Raw genomic sequence first — 20,585 nt, forward strand, 5'->3', positions numbered from 1 at the left:
GCATTCCTGAGTAACTTCCTGGCTGGGTGTTGTTATTCTAAAATAAAGGGGTTAAAAAACCCATCCAAACAAATCTACCTCTTTATTTTTGTCTTTATCTTCAGAAAAGATAAAGCTTTCTTCACAAAAAGTTGTTTAATGGCTAGTACCAATTCAAATGCTGCTATAATCTTAAATGACTAATAACACAAAGTCTGTGTAGATATTGTTACAGGTTGTCTAATACAACTAACCTTTTTTTTTTTTTATAAGCTTTTATTCATTTGAGAAGTGTTGAAGTGGCTGTAATTTTGATAACAACATTTGGCAAAAGCAGATAGCACTCAGGAGCTACAGAAATGCTTTTGCCATTAGAAAAGTAGCTCAGCTCTTGCTGGGGAAAAAAAAAAACAAAAACAAGCAAACAACACCAGACCTGGTTTTCCTTCTTTTACTTTTTATGAGGAAAAATATCCAGCAATATGCAAAGACAACAAGATTACAAATGAGCAGGAGGTGGCTTATTGCCAAAACATCTGAGAGGTCAAGGAACTGAGGAAGAAGGGTGCAAGCTGGAGCAGTTTTGCCTACACGATTTCACCAAGCCTACTACCAAGGTAAATCCAAAGCAGACTTTCCCATCTTCTAGTAAAATTGAGTTTTCTTGCTAGCACTTAACCTGATGTCTGATGTCAAAGGTTCAGAGGCCAAAATTTTTGTAAGGCAGGAGAAGCTTTTACAGTTGCAAACAACCCTTACATTTAGACTTTCCCATCTTCTAGTAAAACTGAGTTTTCTTGCTAGCACTTAACTTTATGTCTGATGTCAAAGTTTCAGAGGCCAAGATTTTTGTAAAACAGGAGAGGGTTTTACAGTTGCAAACAACCCTTACATTTTATAATCTCTTTAGGAATGACAGAAAAAGCTGTCTTGGATATCCAAGTTGTTGAAATGTCACGTTCTCAAGTACTAGGAACTACAAGGAATGTGGTTGTAAGATAATAACTGCCTTCCTTAAAGACCCAGATACATATTTGTAATTACCTTTTCCCTCAAAGCCATGCCTAGGATCATGCATGAGCATAAGTCTAATTATCAGTTTACAGTCTGGAAAAAAAAGAAAAAGGTTTATTTAAAGGGACATGCACTCAGCTGCTCTTCCACTCACTCACAGCCATTGCATTTGGGAAATCTGGGATAAAATCCACTCTTCCCAACATTGCCTCTGCTCCTCGAGGAGACACAGAAGGTAATTTTAGCCTGGGTGGCTCAGGAGGGAACACCAGAGGTGGCCACTGGGCAGGCTCAGCACATAGGCAAGGCATTTCTTGTGAAGACTTACCCACCTTCTCAAGGACTACGAAGGGAGGGAGCTACAGCAAACCTCCCAGCACAGCACATCTAGAATTTAAAAAGAAAAAGGGGGCGGGGGGAAGGTGGGAACCAGCGAGACGGGGGAGCTGCGTGCTGGTTGTTGTCAACCTGAGCGAGTGCAGGCTGGGACCATCGGCAGACAGCAGGCAGAGGAGGTTGGTTTGCAGGCTGTTACTCACGGGGTTCTGGGTGGGGTGGTTGTCTCAGTGGGTCTCACAAAATCTGGTTGTGAGGCTGCTTGTAGGGGTGTTTGTGTGAAGGAGGAGGTGCAGGGGGTGGCGCTGCTGCTTTGGGTTCTTTTTGGGTTCTTCTGGGTTGCTTTCTACTACAGTACTGTGCTACCATGACTCAGGCTCCAGCTCTCCTTCAGTCCCTCTCAACACCTGCTACAACACCAAGCTTGTATTCTATTAGTGAAAATCTAATAGATGTAGTTTTCTTCCAGCACTTTTTTCCTTTGATGCTTTAAATACAGATTTGGACACAGAACTGGAGATGTGTTTGTCTCATTTAAATAATAAATCTGTCAACTTGAAGGTTAGACTATTTAAAACAATTAATTGACTATGCTGTAGCTATCCTTGGGTTATTTTGTCACTGCTTAAATTATAGTTATTTCTAGGTCTTGTTTAATTTTAAGTAAATTTTCTCCTATTTGCTGTGTTAAAACCATAAGACTATCTGTAAGGGTTACAGTTGTTTTAGCTTTTGGGTTTGTTTTTTTTTTAATTGCTTTGACACACAGAGCTAGAGGTGCATATTCCTGTTGGGAGCAAGGTTGTACTTTTTTTGTCTGTGAGTGATTTCAGATCATCTGTTTTTATCAATGATCAAGAGAACAGAAGGTGTTCTGACTAAACCAAGGAAAATATTGAGTGGAATTTGTAGTGATCAAGCCAACTTGTTTAAAGCTATTTAGTTTCTGTGGTGTACTGAAATACATAGGGCCATAACTGTGGTGTAACAATGAGTCACTTCTGCAGGTGGAATTTAGTCACTCTGCTGTTCTGGAATGTTTTCATCATAGCTAAATGCCGTGTTTGTAGTTGTTGTATGACTAAATGAAGAACTTCTGGACTTTTCAGAGCTATTGGTGCAAAAATCCAGCTGGTCATGCAAAGACATCACTAAGTATGAGTGGCAGGCAAGCTGGATGTACTGACTAGTGGGGCTTTCCATCAGCCAGCTGCTGAAATGTCTATGGCATCTGCAGAATAATTCCAGCTGCAAGGACTCAATTATCTTCTACAAATTAATTTCAGATGCTTCTTTCCACATTGATTATATTTTAATACAAGAAGGAGAAACATTTTTTCCCAAAGCCAACTCTTTCAATCAGAGTGAAGGAGCAGGTAGCAAGACACTGGAATTTGTTAATGGGAGACTGTGTACAGGACTTGTGACACAGGGATTTGGGGTTAGACCAGTGGTCCTTATGGGGTAGTTGCCAAGTTGGCAGCCTGAATGCTGCAGCAGCAGTTGAAAATTTCAGAAAGTGAGGTTAGTGATTTATAACTAAGGGAGTACCAGCTTGTGAGTTCTGTCTCTTCTTTCTCTGGTCAGTGATAATTAGTCTCTTCCTCCTTCTCCTTAACCTCTTTGGTTCTCCTGCCTTCCCGAGAAGATTCTGTCTTCTTTTACTTTTGTTATGATAACTGGTCTACAATTGCTAAAATAATATTTCCAGAGTACCTGTGGATAGAAAAAGCACTGGATTTGCCTTAAAATGCTGCTCTTATTTTATCTTAAAAGTGAATTTGCAACTGCAGGCCTACTTAGGCTTCCCTTAGTTAAGCTGGTTAGAGGTTTTCTGTGCTGTCTTCCAAAACGCTGCATGCTCACAGCCATGTTGTGCTGGGAGGTTTCTAAAAGCTGTTCTCAACATTTATGAGTTCTGTGCACACGGTGTTCAGAAATTGCAGCTACCATGATGGTCAAAGGAAAATGAAGACAGCAGGGACTTATGTTGCTAAAGGATGACGTAGTTTGCTCAGAAAAGAAAGCCAAAAGCTCAGAAAAAACTACAGTAATTCAGAAATTGTCTTATGCTGTGAATGGAGCTTGCAAGAAAAGCCATGAGGGAGTGGTGTTGCATTAGAAAGCCAGAAGTATCTTCACAGACCATCCCCATCCTTCCTGCAGTTAGAACTTTCTGAGGTGGTAAAACCATTCATACCTGTACCAATGTAAACTTGAGATAGTCTGCTTTAAATGGTTTTCTGCTACCACCTTGTCTTTTCCATCCCTTTTGAGATTCTGACAGTCCTATTGCCACTATGCTATGGTCTCTGTGATCTTCTGGAGCCCAGGGGAAAATAAAAACAAGTTTGGGTAATGCATTTGAGCATCAGATCTAAGTTGGAAGAGCACAATGACAAGGAGCTTGTTTCGCAGGGTTGAACAGATCAGAGAGTCTGGAGGAAATGCCACACAAATAGTAGTTTCTGTGCTGGAGTGAGGTTGGTGAGATATTTTTAAAGCATGATTATGTATAGGTTGATTTGAAGTGATTTGGTAGTGCCTTATAAACCTCCACTGTCTCTGGCTCTGTTGCTTCTGGTTATGGCTGAGTACTGAGCTGCTGCCTGCAGAGAACTTCACAGACATTCCCACTGAGTTATACATGGCAAGGCAAGAGCTGTATATGCAGAGGATGGCTCAGGGTGTGTTCTTCAAATATTTGGCTCAGCAACATTTTCTAAAATGTGATACTCTCTTTTATTTCGTGGATGCAATTATAGTCCCAGTTATAAATGAATCAAATATATATTATTCGAGTATTAACCTAGATATCCTGCAAAGGCTGGAATTTGGTTATTGTACTTTCTGAAATCACTGAGTTTCTTGGAGAGGAGAGAATGAAAAGATATTTATAAGTCAGGATGATTCATGTGTCGTAAAGGATCTTGAGCGATTCAAGACAGAAACTGCAAAGACTTGTTTCTGGAGAGATTTCATAAAATTTATGTTGGATAGTCTTTTTTTTTTTCCAGAAAGACAAAGATGTTCTGTGTGTGCCATACTGAATAAAAGTTCACAAATCTCTCTCTTACCTTTTTAAAAATTATATTTATTTATTTTTGTTAGACTCAAAGCAAAAGGTCACAGACTATTACAAGGTCTCTGAAGGATTCATTTTGATTTCCTTTCCTCTTTTTGCAGGGAAAAGAAACATGATTCCCCAAGGCTCCTTTTCTTAGGGTTTTAACAAAGTCAGCTGTATGTCTTGCCATTACTGCCTGCTATTTTTTCTTTTGATACGTTTCAGTGTTATTTTTCTGACTAATGAACAGCCATATTGTCAGGATATGTCAGTAACACTAGGTCAGCACCTCTGCATGTTTCAGTTCTAGCAAAGTACTTCTCTTTCACATGCTTTATTTTTATGTTATGATAGTGCAAAATCATAAACAGTTGGTTTGTTGGTTTGTTTTTTTTTTTCCTCTAAATGCTGCTTTCAAAGGGAAAAGACTCTAATAGATAACTTAGAATAGCAGGAAACATTGGAGACCCTACTTTCTTTGTGCTTTCTGACTCTGATCTTGCAGAGCCAAAGCTGAACCACTGAGCAGAATTTTTACTGCTGTGTAATTATAGCCATGATTTTTTTTACACTTTAATTATATGTTTTTGATTAGTTTATGTATGTGTGAGTGTGCATGTCTCTCTCATAATATAGTAACACCTTAAAAATTCCTGAGAGATGTAAATAAAAAATATGAACTATTACTTTGTTTCCCAGTGTTCCATTTGCATGGATGCTTCCCCCCCCTCTTGTAACTTGGGCCTAGACTCCATTGCCAGAAGAGAAAGAGCTGGAAGAGCTCTTACCTCCTCAGCCTGATCTGTGCTATTGTAAAATGTGGAAATGAGTGAAGTCGTTTAGCTGTTTCTCTTCCACCTGGGGATTAGAAATAGGAAAAATCTATTTGAGAGAAATGTAACCTTTGAATATATCCAGCTTTCTCTGAAACAGTCATAATTGTTTGGTGTGAATGTAAATCTGCTATTGCTTGGAAACACAGACCTTCTGTTACCCAGCTGCAGCTCTGCTGAACAAAACACATGCTGTTCCATCCAGGAGTCCAGATTTCACACCAGTCGAAATTCCCAGTAAGGCTGTGGGAAGCAGTGTGCTCTAAGGAAGCCCTGACCGGTGCTGTGTGCTGGGACGTTTCTGTGGGGTTGCCTGCCTGTGACTTCGGTCGGGGGTTACAGCTCCAGCACTGGGCTCCCACTGCCCCCCTGCCGCTGTGCTACTGGGGGCCGCAGTCAATGTGATGGTGTTTGTACTCGAGGCGAGGTAACAGTACATCAAATCAGATTTCGATATGATTTACAGAGTATTATTGCTAGTGAGCCCTCAAGAAAGAGGGGAAGGGACAAGAAAGAAAGCGCGGGTAGCCCAGGGGAATTAGCTCAAATGGTAGAGCGCTCGCTTAGCATGCGAGAGGTAGCGGGATCGATGCCCGCATTCTCCATTTACTACTCTGCAGGGTTTATTTTCTTTCCTCCCGCTATTTTTCTTCCTTTACAAATCGTCTTTTTTTCTGCTGTTTTGGTAAAGAGGCCTGTAAACATCTTTTCTGTCTAAAATCAGGGTAGCCTCCTGCACAAAAAGGAAAGAAGTTCCCGCCGCTGGGTTTTAACGAAGGGAAGGAAAGCAGACTGGCAGGCAGCGCGGCTGGGGCTGGGGCTGGGGCACGGTTTGGGACCCCTGCCTACCTTCCCTTCTGCGGCTACGTGAAATTTAGGCGCGTTTTTTCTGTAGCAGTTTTGTACGGACTGAAACGGATCCATTTTAAGAAGCCCATGCACAATATGGATTATTTAAATTGCTAATGCCGATGAAAGATGAGCGATTTTTTTCCCCCTGAAGTGCAGATTATTTGCTCATGAGGAGTTGAGGAGGAAACGGAACGAAGTGGTGAGACTCGGGTTTGGAGGGGGTGCGCGGTGTCCAGCCTGGGTACAGCGGGTACAGGGAGCTGGAGCCACAGAATTCCCCGGTGGGCTGGGGGTAAGGCAGACAACGTCACCTACTTCAGCATCTCCTTTCATATAATTAAAAACGAGAAAAAAAAGCTCACATTAAAATCCAACGCACCGCTAAGGGACAGAAAGGAATTTATTTCAATAACTACAGGATAACCACAACAGCATTACATCTTTCTGTGAGGAAATCACTTTTTCAAGGAGATCGCACGTGCAGTTTGCTGGTTGAGATCCTTCCCCTCTTTATTTTTTCGATACGTTACTACCTATAGATTTTCTTTCACAAACCTGAGGAGTTTATGGAAGAAAATCGTAGGCGCTCGGAAATCCTGTGTCTCTGAAAAAGAGTCTGGAGAATGCGGGCATCGATCCCGCTACCTCTCGCATGCTAAGCGAGCGCTCTACCATTTGAGCTAATTCCCCTTGCAAAGCCGACTTCTCGGCGGTGTTCTTGTGCTCAGTCAAGCCCTGGCTGTTCCAGTTACTGTTAGTCTGGTGGACACTGAGTCAGTCTGTTTATTTAATACCCCTGAATCAGCGCTGTGTTTATGTGGAAACCCTGCTAGCTGCTAAGTCAGAACACTCAAGTGGCGTATGAGAAGCATGTGGGTGCACTCTCTGACCTTACTCTGACCAAGCAGTACTCATTTTCCTCAGCAAAACCTCCTTTAGTTTTATTCAGGAAGGAGAAATCGCTTTCGTTTTTAACCTGTCTCACAATGCAGATACCAAAACACTTCTAAACCTAGAAGGCATGTTGTGAGAAGTCACTGAATGAGATCTACAAGGACCAACTGAGAGAGTTGGGGTTGCTCAGCCTGGAGAAAAGAAGATTCCAGTGACACCTTCCAGCAGCCTTCCAGTGTCTGAAGGCAGCCTACAAGAAAGCTGGAGCAACTTTTTACAAGGCCTTGTAGTGACAGGACATAGGCCACTGGCTACAAACTGAAAAAAGGTAGATTTAAATTAGATGTAAGGACAGAGTTCCTCGTTGTGAGGCTGGTGAGACACTGGAAAAGGTTGCCCAGGTAAGTTGTGGTTCCTCCATTACTGGAGATCTTCAAGACCAGGCTGGATGTGACTTTGAGCAACCTGGTCTAGTGGGAGGTGTCCCTGCTTATGTCAGGGGGTTTGGATCTAGGTGACCTTTAAGGTCCTTTCCAACTCAACCATTCTATGACTCTCTTTGTTTTTCAAGTATTTTTATTTTCCTTTCACAATTTCTTTTCTAATTGACTGTATGTAGATGATGAATACAATGGTTGAAACTTCAAGTTTACCATAATTTGTGGAAAGTATTCATTTATATCTTCCTAAGTTATATTCTAGGTCTTTCTACCTTTTTTTTGTATTGACTTCAATCATTCAGTTAAAATAGTATTACATCTTAAATATATGGAGTGACTAAAAACATTTCAGAGAGATAAAAAATCATGTGTATTTATACAAACTGACTTTGCAGTAAGAAGCAGTTTGGCCAGGCTGCATTCCCAGGTTATGATATCAAAGGATGCCTTCTGGATTTAAAGAACAAACATGCAGTTTACAGTGAGTGGTTACATGTTTGCACTGATCTACCATTAAACACCAAAGGCAAGGGAAATGATACATTAAAAGGTTTCCCACTTTATTTGAATGCAGAAAAGTAAGTTTTGCTAGTAAGGTGTACCATGCAGTAATCCAACAGTAGGTGCACTGGCAGTTTCCTCTAATGGATTTAACTTACTGGATGATGGAGTCTAGCCAAAAGAAAATAAATTTCCAGGTGAAGCATGAGGTAGTTATAACTTGTCTAAACTAAGGTAGTACTTCACATCTGTCACAATCCAGGTTCAGGCCAAGGTCTGGAACTAAAGCCACAGTAGCACTGCAGACATTCTCCTAGAATTCAAATGTTCTCCTGCCTTATTTATTGTTTATTACAACAATAAATAACAAAGTTGTTGCTGTTTCCTGTGGTGTATTGTAACTGACATTGTCTACCTCACTGGAGTAAACCTGGGGGGGAAGATGACTGTGCAAAGGTGGTTTTGGTCTTCTCCCAGGCACAGACCCTGGGCTCAGTGGTTGCCCACAGCACGTCTGCAGCTGGAGTCTTTCTCTTATCCTAATTCACAAGGTTCAGCTCTATGGACAGTTTTCTTTATCTACCCTGTGCAGTCTGAGTCAGTATGAAAATGGCAGAGTACCTCTCTCTATTTTTCACCCCCAAATCTCACTATGCTGCCACTGAAAAGGCCTAAAGCTTGGACAGTTCAGCTCACAGAAAAAGTTTATTTGATGCCAAAGTTGAGTCAGGAAGGGTCTCTCCAATAGTATTATTTTCACTGTTTAAAATGTGTATTTCATGTACTTGTCAGCCCATTGTTTTGTGATCTTGAGTTTGTTGTGACCGTTAAGTTTCCATGTAAAATCAGGAGTAAAACTTTCTAATTTCTCCACTTGGTTGGAAGAACATCCTTACCTATATGGCTGAAAATAACCTGACCTTCTTAACTCCATTTTTTCATTTCTGTGGGGTATTTCAGCTTTGTGTCCACATACTTACATTTAACATGGATCACTTTGCTACATCTCTTTGGCAACACTACTTTGAACTGATATAAACTGATGTAATGAGGTTTGACTTTTGCTTTCTAGATGGTCCTCCTAAGGGACATGAGGGCAAATGCAAGAGGGACGTGGAGCTGCTGGAGCATGTCCAGAGGAGGGCCACCAGAATGATCCGAGGGCTGGAGCAGCTCTGCTGTGAGGACAGACTGAGAGAGTTGGGGCTGTTCAGTCTGGAGAAGAGGAGACTCCGAGGTGACCTTATTGTGGCCTTCCAGTATCTTAGGGGGGCCTACAAGAAAGCTGGGGAGGGACTTTTTAGGATATCGAGTAACAACAGGACTGGGGGGAATGGGGCAAAGCTGGAAGTGGGCAGATTCAGGCTGGATGTGAGGAAGAAGTTCTTCCCCATGAGAGTGGTGAGACCCTGGAATGGGTTGCCCAGGGAGGTGATTGAGGCCCCATCCCTGGGGGTCTTTAAGGCCAGGCTGGATGAGGCTCTGGGCAGCCTGACCTAGTGGGAGGTGTCCCTGCTCATGGCAGAGGGGTTGGAACTGGGTGATCCTTGTGGTCCCTTCCAGCCCTGACAGATTCTGATCTGTTTTAGCAGAGGACTTTGGAGCCCTAATGGCTCAATGGTTGGACTTGATGATCTTGGAGGTCCCTTCCAACCTAAAGGATTCTATGATTCTATGATTCTAAGTTCAAGCTGCTCCACTGCATTGTCTGCATTGAGATGACTTCCATTGACGCAGAGGAAGCAGCTGCTCTCTTTAGAGAAGGAGGAGTGTAGTGTGAGGTGGGTGGCACTGGAAGGCTGCAGGTCATGAGTTTGTCACACAACTGAACACGTTACTCGAGGACTTTGGCATTGTGGGCAAAAAAAAGTAGACGAGCTCAAGGTTAAATGGTAGCAATGTTCTGAGCAGCTGCCCTGGGGTTACTACCTGTGATAGAGGAGTAGTCAGTAGAGGAAAGGCAGTTTACATTTGTGGTTATTAAAGTCAATGATTAAAATAAATGAATCATTTTATCATTAGGAAAATGAAGAGGTGTGGGGGGGAATTAGCTCAAATGGTAGAGCGCTCGCTTAGCATGCGAGAGGTAGCGGGATCGATGCCCGCATTCTCCACACTCCCGTTTTTCCTTCTGATGCAAGAAAAAACAGTTCACTACAAATATGTTTTCATGTACTGAAGTAAAATAAGCATTGTTTGGATGTGCATGGTTTATTTCTTAAATTCTGCTGTAGGTTTGACTAAAATAAATTAATTCATATTTAATAAAAAAAAACCAACTAAATAAAACCTGATTTTTGTCAAAAGAAATCTAAATGGTGCAAAGTACTTTCCCTCATGAATTGCAAGTACTAGATAGTTTTTAAAATACACCTGGAAAACGTGTCTTTTCTGGTTTGTCTTTTTTTGTATTACTTCATTTGGAGGTGCTAAACAAAATATGACAATATTGTGATTTGACACCTAGTTTGGAATAGAAATTGCACATGTTTTTATTAGTGAACAGCAGAGTAAGAGAGAAAATGCTATTCTGTCTAGAGCTGCAATTTTAGGTATAGGGCCAGTTTTCTGATCCAAATTTGTGGTAAGGGAGGGGGAATTAGCTCAAATGGTAGAGCGCTCGCTTAGCATGCGAGAGGTAGCGGGATCGATGCCCGCATTCTCCAGCCTTTTGTGACACCTTAAAGCAGAAGCTGCCTAAACAAAATACCTATTTCAGTAAAATGTTGGGTTTGTTTTCATCAACTGAATTTTTTTTCCCTTCCTCTCCACGCATTAGTACCAAAATCAAGCTTATATAATTGCATATGCCAATCCTCTGTGCTAACTTTTTACTCTTCTTGGACAGGTTTAGTCAAATTTGGCAGTAGAATTCTGCAACGTGACATTTTTCTGGGCTTTAGGAAAAACAGTGGCTGAAGGATGGTTAGTGACCTGAATCTGGGTGCCTTTTTGATCAGTATGGAAAATAGCAGTTTAGGAGTGCTTGTTTTTCCCCATGTGTTCCCTGTCCTGAAATACAGGGTCTTATTTTCATTCACAATGTTTGTGAAGCTGTAGTATGAGTTAGCTCAGCCAACTCAAGTTTAAGGGTAAAAGGTGTCACCTGTCATCTCACACCTCCTGTCTGTTCACAGCTGAAGAAGAAATTGTGCATGGAACTAGCAGAAGAATGTTCTTAGTCCACTTCTTGGTGTGTCTCCTTTATACTTTGGAGGCTGAAAATTTAACCTTCCCTTTGAACTCTTGGCCATACCTAGAAAAGTACACACTGGTCTTAGTGACTATTTTCAGTATGATTGGTAGACAGAAGACACCTAGAGTGGTTGTACTAAAAGCCATCATTCTGACAACAGGCTCGGACATGATCATAGCTACTGTGTACACACTTTCAGCCGGAGGACTCAGGAAGGATATGAGGAAAGGTAAAAAGCTCCTCTGCTTCCCAACATTTCTTTTAGAGGTCATCAGGGAGACTCTGATATATCTTCCACATAAGAAAGTTTAGTAGCTTTCCTACACCTAGTTATTTGTGTTTTTAAAAGTCTAGGAATTATTGTACCTAGTAGTTTTCAATAAACAAGGCTAGGAAAGACTATATTGCTCTTGCTTCAGAGCTATCAAAGTTTTTAATGACTAGAAGAAACTTTCTTATGACTTTTCTTGCATTCTGTCAGGAGCATTTGATACTGGGTCAAGTCTAACAAAAGACTCTTAACAAGATGCATTGTAAATCTGATCCAAATTGGTAAGTTGCATTAGGAAAAGCTTGCTTCATACTAGAAAACAATTTGTATGGTAATGGCTAAGAGATAGCTGGATCACAAAACCCCATCAAAAAAAGGCAGGGTTTTTAAATATGTTTGTAAAAGAAACTATTTAACCTGAGGATACAGCAAGACCTTCAAAAGGGATTATGCAGGTATTACAGAGGTTCTGTGTTAAGTTTTTCACTTACAAAAGATGGTTATTGGAAATTCTACGCTGCATTAGAAAAGGGGGTCAAAGAAAGGCAAAAGCAATCCAAGCCTACTCCTGCCCTGTCCAGTTCAGAGGTGGGATATGATCAGGAGTCACTGAACAAACCCAGTGAATGTCTTCTCAGCACTCAAAACACAGGGCACTGAGGGAGGATGCTTTAGGGACCTACAAAATAATTATACTGTTATTATATAAATATAATTAGCAGGTCTTCTCAGATTTTATGAGCTGCTATTCTTCATAGTAGCAAATACAACTCTTTATGGATTTGGATGATGACAGATGTCAGTCACAAAGGGAGTCTTGTTATATAGACAAACTGTACTCTTAAAACCTTCCAGCCCACAATTAACTAGCTTTTTTGGTTTTGAGCATTCATTCATTCACACTGGTGCCAGGCTGTATGGGAACATTACTGTAACATGGCCATGCAAACTGAGAGTGGATGACAGCCTCCATACTGACTGTCACTTTACCTCACAGATGATGAGTCCCATGCTTTTGAAGTAAACTGTACATGTATTTTTACAAGACTACATGTAGGCATGTTGCAGCCAGACAGCAATTTACAGAGCAGCTCTAATTATGTAATTAGATAAACACAGTGCAAAAGTGGGACAGAATCACTTCCCTGACCAGCTCTTTGACATGCAGTCTTCAGTGCACTGTCTTCTTCTCCTGAGGTAATCCTGGAAGTCCTGGGGCCTTCCAGGAAGGTAAAACTTCAGTTCCAGAGTGACCACTGTTTGATGGGACCAACTAGAACATAGTCTCCAGGAGTACATTATCTCAGTCATGAGGGGCATCAGATAATCCTGACAGGTGTTTCTCACTTAGTTTACACCTGTTCCTACTGAAGCACCTACCAAAACCAGGGATAGCTGGGACTGAGTCACTCTCCAATCAACCCTGTGCTTGCAGAGAAATGAAGCACCAGCTTTGACACCAGGAACAGTGGCAGCAAATAATATTTTTTGGTCTATCTTGTATTGATTCCCCACCCACCAAGTAACCAGTGATTGCATTCTGTGCTAGGAAACAGAGCACCATTCTACTTCACTGCACCAGCAGCTTCTCTTCATAGTACAGGACAGGACAGCAGTCACTTCAGCTGTGCAATCCCAAAGGGGCTTTGTACAAGTTATTTCTGCTGAGAGGCTTATAACTTGGTTTTATGCCTTTTGTAGAATGTGGAGAAGACTTTAATGCCTTTTGTCTTTGTAATTTCTAACATGAAGAAGATCAAGTCTCTGGCAGAAGTGCTTTCACCCAGTTGCATATTCTAGTCTCTACATTATTTGAGTTTTTTAAACAAGCTTGACAGTAACTACTAACAGCATAAATGCAGCAGTAAATTGTGCTATAAAGTTTGAAACTATTGCATCAAGCAAGGAAAGTATTCTCAGTTTAATTAAATTACTTTCATCTTTCTTTTTGCTTTGTGTACACTTCAAATTACCATATGGATGGTTAAGATCTTTTTATTAGAATTTTTTTTTTTTTTTAACCAAAAGACTGTTTACAAGCGTTTCCATTCTACCTACCTAGTACAGAGTGGCTCTTGCAGTCTTTACTTACTTAAAAACCAAAATACCACTACAGACTGAAATCTCCATCGGTTACATAAAGGCTGTAAGAGCCACCTACTGGTATTATTCTGCAAGTAACTCTGTAAACACTAATACAGTAATTCCTAGTAAGCATTTACTTGACAAAACAAAACAAAAAAACAACTAAAGAGCTAGAAAATGGTGAATTAAAAGTAATCTTAAACTGAAAGGGAGCTGGAATCCATTTCACACACAAAAATTTCTTCCATTCCCTACAACACTTGATTTTGTGGCTATACAATTCAATAGCATCTAGAATTTGCCAGTAGATGAACAGCACAATTTCTCTTTCACAGTAATAGTTCCCACACTGACAGGCACTTTAATTTGATGAATTTTGCTGGTATAGCCAGATGCATCGATTTTTTTTTTTTAAATACTAAATCAACTTTCTTGAACTCAAAAACACATTTAGGAAATTTTCTTGGTGCTATTCCGTCTGAGAAGATGCACGAAGTAGTTAGGAAGGGTAATTTCATTTTAACTATGAGAGTGGTAAAAGAGGGGAGAGGAAAGTTTGTGAAGTAGGTAATACTTTAAGGACCAAGAAGTGTAAATGGAAAATTATGCCAGTGATGCCTTCAGAAAACAAAAAGCTTAGAATTTGCTATGGTTTGGGGTCAGAGCAGCCCCCAGAACCGTTACAGACACTCTCTGGTAACCCCCTCCTCACACCCCCAAACGGGAAAGAGAAAGGGAATGAGGGAGAGAGACTTGCTGATTAGAAAACAGCTTTAATACTACCACTAATAATAATAGTAATAACTAATAAAATAGACTATGTTCAAATATATACAGTTAGTCCCAAACCCAGCTCCGCCTGATGGCAACACGTCACCATCACCCCCAGCTGGGGAGCAGCCCCCGGGCTGGGCTCAGCCACAGTACAGACTGGGTACAGGAGCTGGACTCTGGAACTCAGTTCAGGAACACAGGGCTGGGGATCAAAGGCAGGGTGGATGAAGTCCTCCTCAGAGGCAGCCACTGCAGCAGCAGCAGCCAGCAGCCCAGCAGCAGCAGATGGAAGAGAAGCGCAGAAGGGGCGACGGAAGGGCTGCCCCTCCTGATCCTTCACCTCTGCTGGAAATGAGGGATATGGGATGGAACACCCCACTGGTGAATCTTGGGGTCACTTATCCTGCCCACTCCTCCCTGCAGATGCAGGGAACTCTCTGCCCCCCTCCGTGTGGGATCCAGGCTTAGCAGTGGCCTTGGTCTGCACACCAACCCCTGGCAGTGACTCCAAACATGAAGTGTTATCACTGTTACAGCCAGATAGTTCATGAAAACACTGCTAACTTCAGAGAGCAGTTAATTAGAAGAGCTTTAGCTAAAAGTAAAATCATTAAGCAGAACCAGCTCTATTTCACTCCAAATCAGGACAGAACTGTATCAGTCTCACACAAAAGGCATATAGTAACTGTGAAATAAAGGTATGTTACAGTGGGGAAGGAAAGAGGTCATGATTTTTTTTTCCTAAGCAAAATTAGTAACTAATAAAACAGCAGAGAAATAAATGTCCTGTAAGACAAGAGCCACTAGAGAATGCATGAGTCTGGTGCTTAAGGGGGCTTGTATTTTACAGACTTCTATTGAAGACAAGTTTCCAGCTTGCCTGTATCTGACTTTTTAAGTCTTGTCTGAGGGAAGCTAGACTTGCTCTACAGAAAAGCACAACATGAACCACATCCTCCCAGTCCACAAAAGCCAAGAAGATACAGTGTTAGTAACTTTTTTCCCTAAATAAACAAGGCTGGGGAAGAGATGGCTGTAGCTTAACCTGATCCTTCCAACACACACTGTATTTTTCACCCTAGGATAGACAGTTCTTTGTACTAGAAACCAGATCACTGAAAATTCAACTACTGTTAAACAGTATCCTGCTCATATAATGAACCAGTAGCAAGAAAAATTAGGTTTTAAAAAGGGTCCCTTTATGCATGGAGGAAATTCCCTTCCTTTCTCTTGGAAGAGTGGCGTAGGAGTGCTTACTTCAGCTGAAACGGGCTAAGAGAGCAAAAATGGTCCCTTTATGCATGGAGGAAATTTCCTTCCTTTTCTTGGAAGAGTGGCGTAGTATAGGAGTGCTTACTTCAGCTGAAACGGGCTAAGAGAGCAGCTGAGATCAGCCTGCTGCTCTCTGCACTGAAGTGAATTCAAGAACTCTTCTGCTAGCTTGGCTGTGAAACCAAGAGCAGCTGTTGAGGCGCAGTGGCTGAGAGCATCTGCCCTGCCTAGAATGAGGGAAGATTCTCCACTCATGCACTTGTTCTTTCAGGACCTATTACTTGAGGTTACACTGAACATTGATATCTTCATTGATCTGGTCATGCTTAAAATTGCAGTGAGGTCCTACTCAATACTGAAATTTCTATCTATCTGCCTTTTTCACATGGAGGGTACTACCAAAGTATACTCTACTCAACACTGAATTTTCTACCTGCCTTTATCACATGGAGGGTACTACCAAAGTATACTCAAGTCAAACAATACAAAAAGCAAAGGTCCTTTTATGCCCTCGTGAAGGACTTCCTAAGAATCACAGAATTCTAGACTGAATAGTGCTCTCAGCACATTTTCACTTGAAATGAATGCTAAAGACCCCTTTTAAGTCCAATAATTTTATTTCAGATTACGGCAATACTAATAGTCAAATTACAGTTACTAAAATGTCATTTAAGATGAATTTTTACAATTCAATCTGAAATACAGGTAACATTGTTAGAATTCTAGATTGAATAGTGCTCTCAGCACAGCGTATGTTCATTTTCACTTGAAATGAATGCTAAAGACCCCTTTTAAGTCCAATAATTTTATTTCAGATTACGGCAATACTAATAGTCAAATTACAGTTACTAAAATGTCATTTAAGATGAATTTTTACAATTCAATCTGAAATACAGGTAACATTGTTAGCATGTTCTACAAAAACTCATAAAAACACAGAGCACTTGACATATTAGTCATTACATTTAGCTAAAATGTAAATAGCATCATTCAGCTGAGGATGTTTTAGGTTCTCTGTAACACCTTGTGCTGGCAGAAGTGCCACTTGGTCATTGCTACACTTGTCACAGCAATTGATAGCCCCAAATCTTGAAAATCTTTCAGACTGGCACTATCGTAAGGCAAAGTAAAGCCACGACACTTGGCTTGAAGGGAGAAGCTGTGCTTGTCATAGCAAGTGGTGGTCCCAAATCTCAAAGATCCTGCAGACTGACACTCTTCAGGAAGGCAAAATAAAAGCTGTGACAGTCTGCTTGCAAGGAGAGATGAGCTCAGAGCAGTCTAACAGTCTTCCCAGTCACAGTCAAGAAGTCATCATCAGCCAAGGCACGAAGCGCTTCTTCAAACATTTCCTTCGTGATAGCCTTAAAGAAAAGAAGTCAATCAAGTGAAGATGGGAGGGAAAATACTTTAAAGACAGTAAAAATGCCTTGCGTCCTGCCAGTTTTCTTTCCAGATTTTTTACTTGGTTCTTTTTGCAGTTTGAAATCCAACCTGGAACCCTGAAGATGAAGTTCCTATTTCTTAAGCCGGAGTAAACTCAGATACAGCAAAAGATTCAGCTCATTTATCCACAGAATTAGCTTTTTGGTCATGGCAGCGGATGTCTCCCTTTCCCTCCATCATGTGATTTGAGGACAAGAATGTTGATTTGGAAAAACCATGCTTTTAAAACTTAATGAGAATGGAGAAAGAGAGCAGGAAACTTACGGTATCAGACTGTGCTCGGATATCATCGAAAAGCTGCTGGTACTTCAAAGATGGTGTTTTACCCTTCGACTGGATAAGCTTCCTCAAGGCTTGAGCCAGCTCCTCTCTGCGCTTACGAGCTGTTGCACTCATTCCTTATAGAAGGAAGGAAACACCTTTTAGAAATCAGCTACGGAGGACAGGCTAGGTTACATTTACAAGTCACAAACGCCCAACAACATGGAGCTTTCACACCACGCCAACACAAACCTGTGGTGAGAATGGATATGTCCACAATTCCAGTCCTTGGGTCAGTGGCAGATTGCTTCAGTGCTTCCCGATGGAGGCGTTTTGCTTCTTCTACATCAATGGTTTCCACTTTCTCAGAGAAGCGTATTTTAGCGTGAGCCTCTGCCAGGCGGATCAGAGACTCCAGCTGCCGAGGGTAGGCAGACACCATCCCCCTGCCACTCCCAATCTTCCTCATGTCCACGTATGCCTGAGGAGGACAGTCATTAAATAGTTCAGTAAATCCTGTTACATTCATCATTCTGAGTCCCCTTCTGCCTCCTCCCCTTTTATGAGCAATTCTGGCAAGCCATTCCAGATATTATTTCCACAACTCTTCTGCAATGAAGGGTAACCACACCACTTCCACTTCTTTCTGTTATAAAGTAATTAAGCCATGATAATAAATCAAGTTTTAAATTACTTTAAAAACTTAGGGCTAGTCTCTTACATAGCAGCACTTGCATCTGTGACAACACATTTATTTTGTTTCCAATCGGATTTTATTCTTTTTATGTGATGGAACCAAACCAACACCTCTGAAAGTTTAAGACTGGGGTGCAGAACAACTTCTGTACTGGGGCCTACAAAAAAACTGGGGAGTGACTTTTTACAAGGGCTTGTAGTGACAGGACAAGGGGTAACTATTTCAAACTGGAAGAGGGGAGACTTAGATTAGGAAGTAGGAAGGAGTTCTTTGCTGTGAGGGTGGCAGGACTCTGGCACAGGTTGCCCAGGGAAGCTGTGGATGCTCCATCACTGGAGGTGTTCAAGGACAGGCTGGATGGGGCTTTGAGCAACCTGGTCTAGTGGGAGGTGTCCCTGCCCATGGCAGGGGGGTTGAAACTAGATGATCTTTAAGGCCGCTACCAACCCAAACCATTCTATAGTTCTGTGATCCCTCTTTCCTTTTAAATGCTGGTGATTTTTAGAGATTTTTGAGGAATCTTACAGGAAAGTTGTATATAGGTAGAAAATGTACATACTATGGGATTTTGCCATTTTTGCCAAGTCAGGAAAGAGTCTGAACATTCTTAATGCAATTCCTTTACCTCAATGAGGGCTTGGCTTGCTTCTTCACCTAACCTGGGATTTACGTAACTACGAGCATATGCAATATAATCCCTCAGCACTGCCATGTCCATGTATTCCTCCTCCATCTTCTCTTCACTTTGGTAGTACAGTGAAATCAAGTGGCGAGCAAGACGTCTGTCGTAAGCTTCATCACGTGGATCCAACATTAAAAAGATCAAGTCAAATCTGAACAGAATAAGATTCCAATATCAGTGTATATAGTTTCCTGACAGTTAAAGCAGCTTGTTTTAGGGGTTTTAACTTAACACAGGCAGGAGTTACATGACTATTAATTCCTAGTCAAAATAGGAGTTGCTCTATTGAAGTCAAAAGATAATTTTTCTAGAATTCTAAAAGTATAGAATAGATTTGCTTTCACCCTATGGACTTGAAACTTTCAACAGTGAGATATGTTCTGTGAAATTCAGATCCCATGTTCAAGGCGGACAGCTTTGTTTTCTTACACAAAAAAACCCCAAACCACCAACAAAACAACATACACACCCCAAATACACAGAACAAACTTGCTGCTAAAGGAGCTGCCCTGTGAGGTGACAGTGAACAGGGCACAGACTTAAATAGTTTTATTAATGCATGTAAAAAACAAAGGTAAATAAATATATGTGTAAATAAAAAAGCACCTGCAGTTTAATTCTGAAGAAAAGGGCTTATAATTTTATGAACAATATACTCAGCTACTCTCAACTATAGGCAGACCTGAATAGTTTATTTTTAGACAGCCAGTTGTGTATTTTCATAGGGTTCAATATGATAAATGGTGGCATTGTGATGCTGCTCAAGCCGAGCTGCATTCAGCACACCCATACTAAGGTACCATTTGTCATTAAGTGGCTAAACTAAGCAGCTCTTAATTGAATTCTAAGCCGTTAAGTGTTCTCAGAATATCCAGTATACCAGCATTGTACTTCAAGTTTCCAGTTAATGTAGGAATTCCTCAAAAGATTCAGCTGCAGTACAACTTAGTTTTCTATCAGCAGATGCTAAAAGTTGCTCTAACAGCTACAGTCCTGGCACTGCCACCTCCCTGACTGAACTTTACAGAACAACGTGAAGCAGGCACAGATCTTCAGATTCCACCCCCTCCACTGCAAATTCCCTGATCATCAGTGTTTCACTTTAAGTTTCATGGAGCTAAGAACATCCTGAGTTTTTGTTGAAGTTATCAATACTGTAAGTTTCAGAACAAATCTTTTCTAGGATTATGGAACAACAGGAAAACAACAACACAGAAGTAAAGAATGGGATCCCACAGATCTCATCACATCTTCTGTTCAAGGTCATTGTGTAAATATTAAAAGTGAGTTCCCTTCTCACATAGAAGCTCTAAGAAGAACGTTTAAAGCAAGTGCTGTAAAACTTTTCCATTATGCTGCAAAGAACACAATTCTTCTAGTTCTACTAGATTTAATCATTTTCACAGGAGGAAGTATAACTTTCCATAAAAACGAGGCATGCAAGCAGGAGCTCAGTACCTTGACAACAGTGTATGAGGAAGCTGGATGTTTTCAATTGTAGTCTTTTTTGGATTCCACTGTGATTCTATAGGGTTAGCTGCTGCTAGGATAGATGTACGAGCATTCAGTTGGCAAATAATTCCAGCCTGTCAAAATGAAAAAGATTTCTGAAACTGCAGCTACCTACTCACCAGGACTTTTTCCCCCAATTTCATGGTATCACCAATGTTAATAAATGGGTTCTGTAGTAAAAAAATGGATTGCAAAAGCCTTTTAGAGGAACACAAGAACAAAAATACCTGGAAATACTACACTTTGCTACAAAAAAAAAGGTATTCTTTTGTAAAAGAGTTGTTACATAATCTAGGATTGATCCACTGACAACAACAGAAAAGTGTTACCAGCAGAACAAAGGGTTACTTTTTGGTTCCAGCTGCCTGGCATGTCCCATGCTTAGTGGACAGCACTGAACAGATGCTTACCTTTGCAATGGAGAGAGTCTGCTGCTCCATCACTTCGTGCAGCACTGATCTTGTGCTTTCATT

At 41.1% G+C, this 20,585-nt stretch overlaps 1 protein-coding gene and 4 non-coding genes across 5 annotated transcripts; 3 read left to right on the forward strand and 2 right to left on the reverse strand.

Moving 5' to 3' along the window:
- Nucleotides 1–5,761: 5,761 nt before the first annotated feature.
- Nucleotides 5,762–5,834, forward strand: TRNAA-AGC. The gene has a single exon. It is a non-coding gene; the product is annotated as a tRNA-Ala (tRNA).
- Nucleotides 5,835–6,698: 864 nt separating this feature from the next.
- On the reverse strand, nucleotides 6,699–6,771 carry TRNAA-AGC. Its single transcript has one exon. It is a non-coding gene; the product is annotated as a tRNA-Ala (tRNA).
- A 3,186-nt stretch (nucleotides 6,772–9,957) lies between these two features.
- On the forward strand, nucleotides 9,958–10,030 carry TRNAA-AGC. The gene has a single exon. It is a non-coding gene; the product is annotated as a tRNA-Ala (tRNA).
- A 479-nt stretch (nucleotides 10,031–10,509) lies between these two features.
- Nucleotides 10,510–10,582, forward strand: TRNAA-AGC. The gene has a single exon. It is a non-coding gene; the product is annotated as a tRNA-Ala (tRNA).
- Nucleotides 10,583–16,620: 6,038 nt separating this feature from the next.
- Nucleotides 16,621–20,579, reverse strand: MCM4 (minichromosome maintenance complex component 4; the record flags this gene model as incomplete). Its single annotated transcript, XM_008936084.1, has 6 exons — nucleotides 16,621–16,878; nucleotides 17,225–17,358; nucleotides 17,474–17,702; nucleotides 18,544–18,751; nucleotides 20,059–20,186; nucleotides 20,523–20,579. Coding segments are annotated over 6 exons (849 nt in total), but the record flags the coding sequence as incomplete, so codon positions are not given.
- Nucleotides 20,580–20,585: the final 6 nt, after the last annotated feature.

This window comes from Merops nubicus, unplaced genomic scaffold, assembly GCF_000691845.1.
Source record: "Merops nubicus isolate BGI_N331 unplaced genomic scaffold, ASM69184v1 scaffold8662, whole genome shotgun sequence".
Lineage (NCBI taxonomy): Eukaryota > Metazoa > Chordata > Aves > Coraciiformes > Meropidae > Merops > Merops nubicus.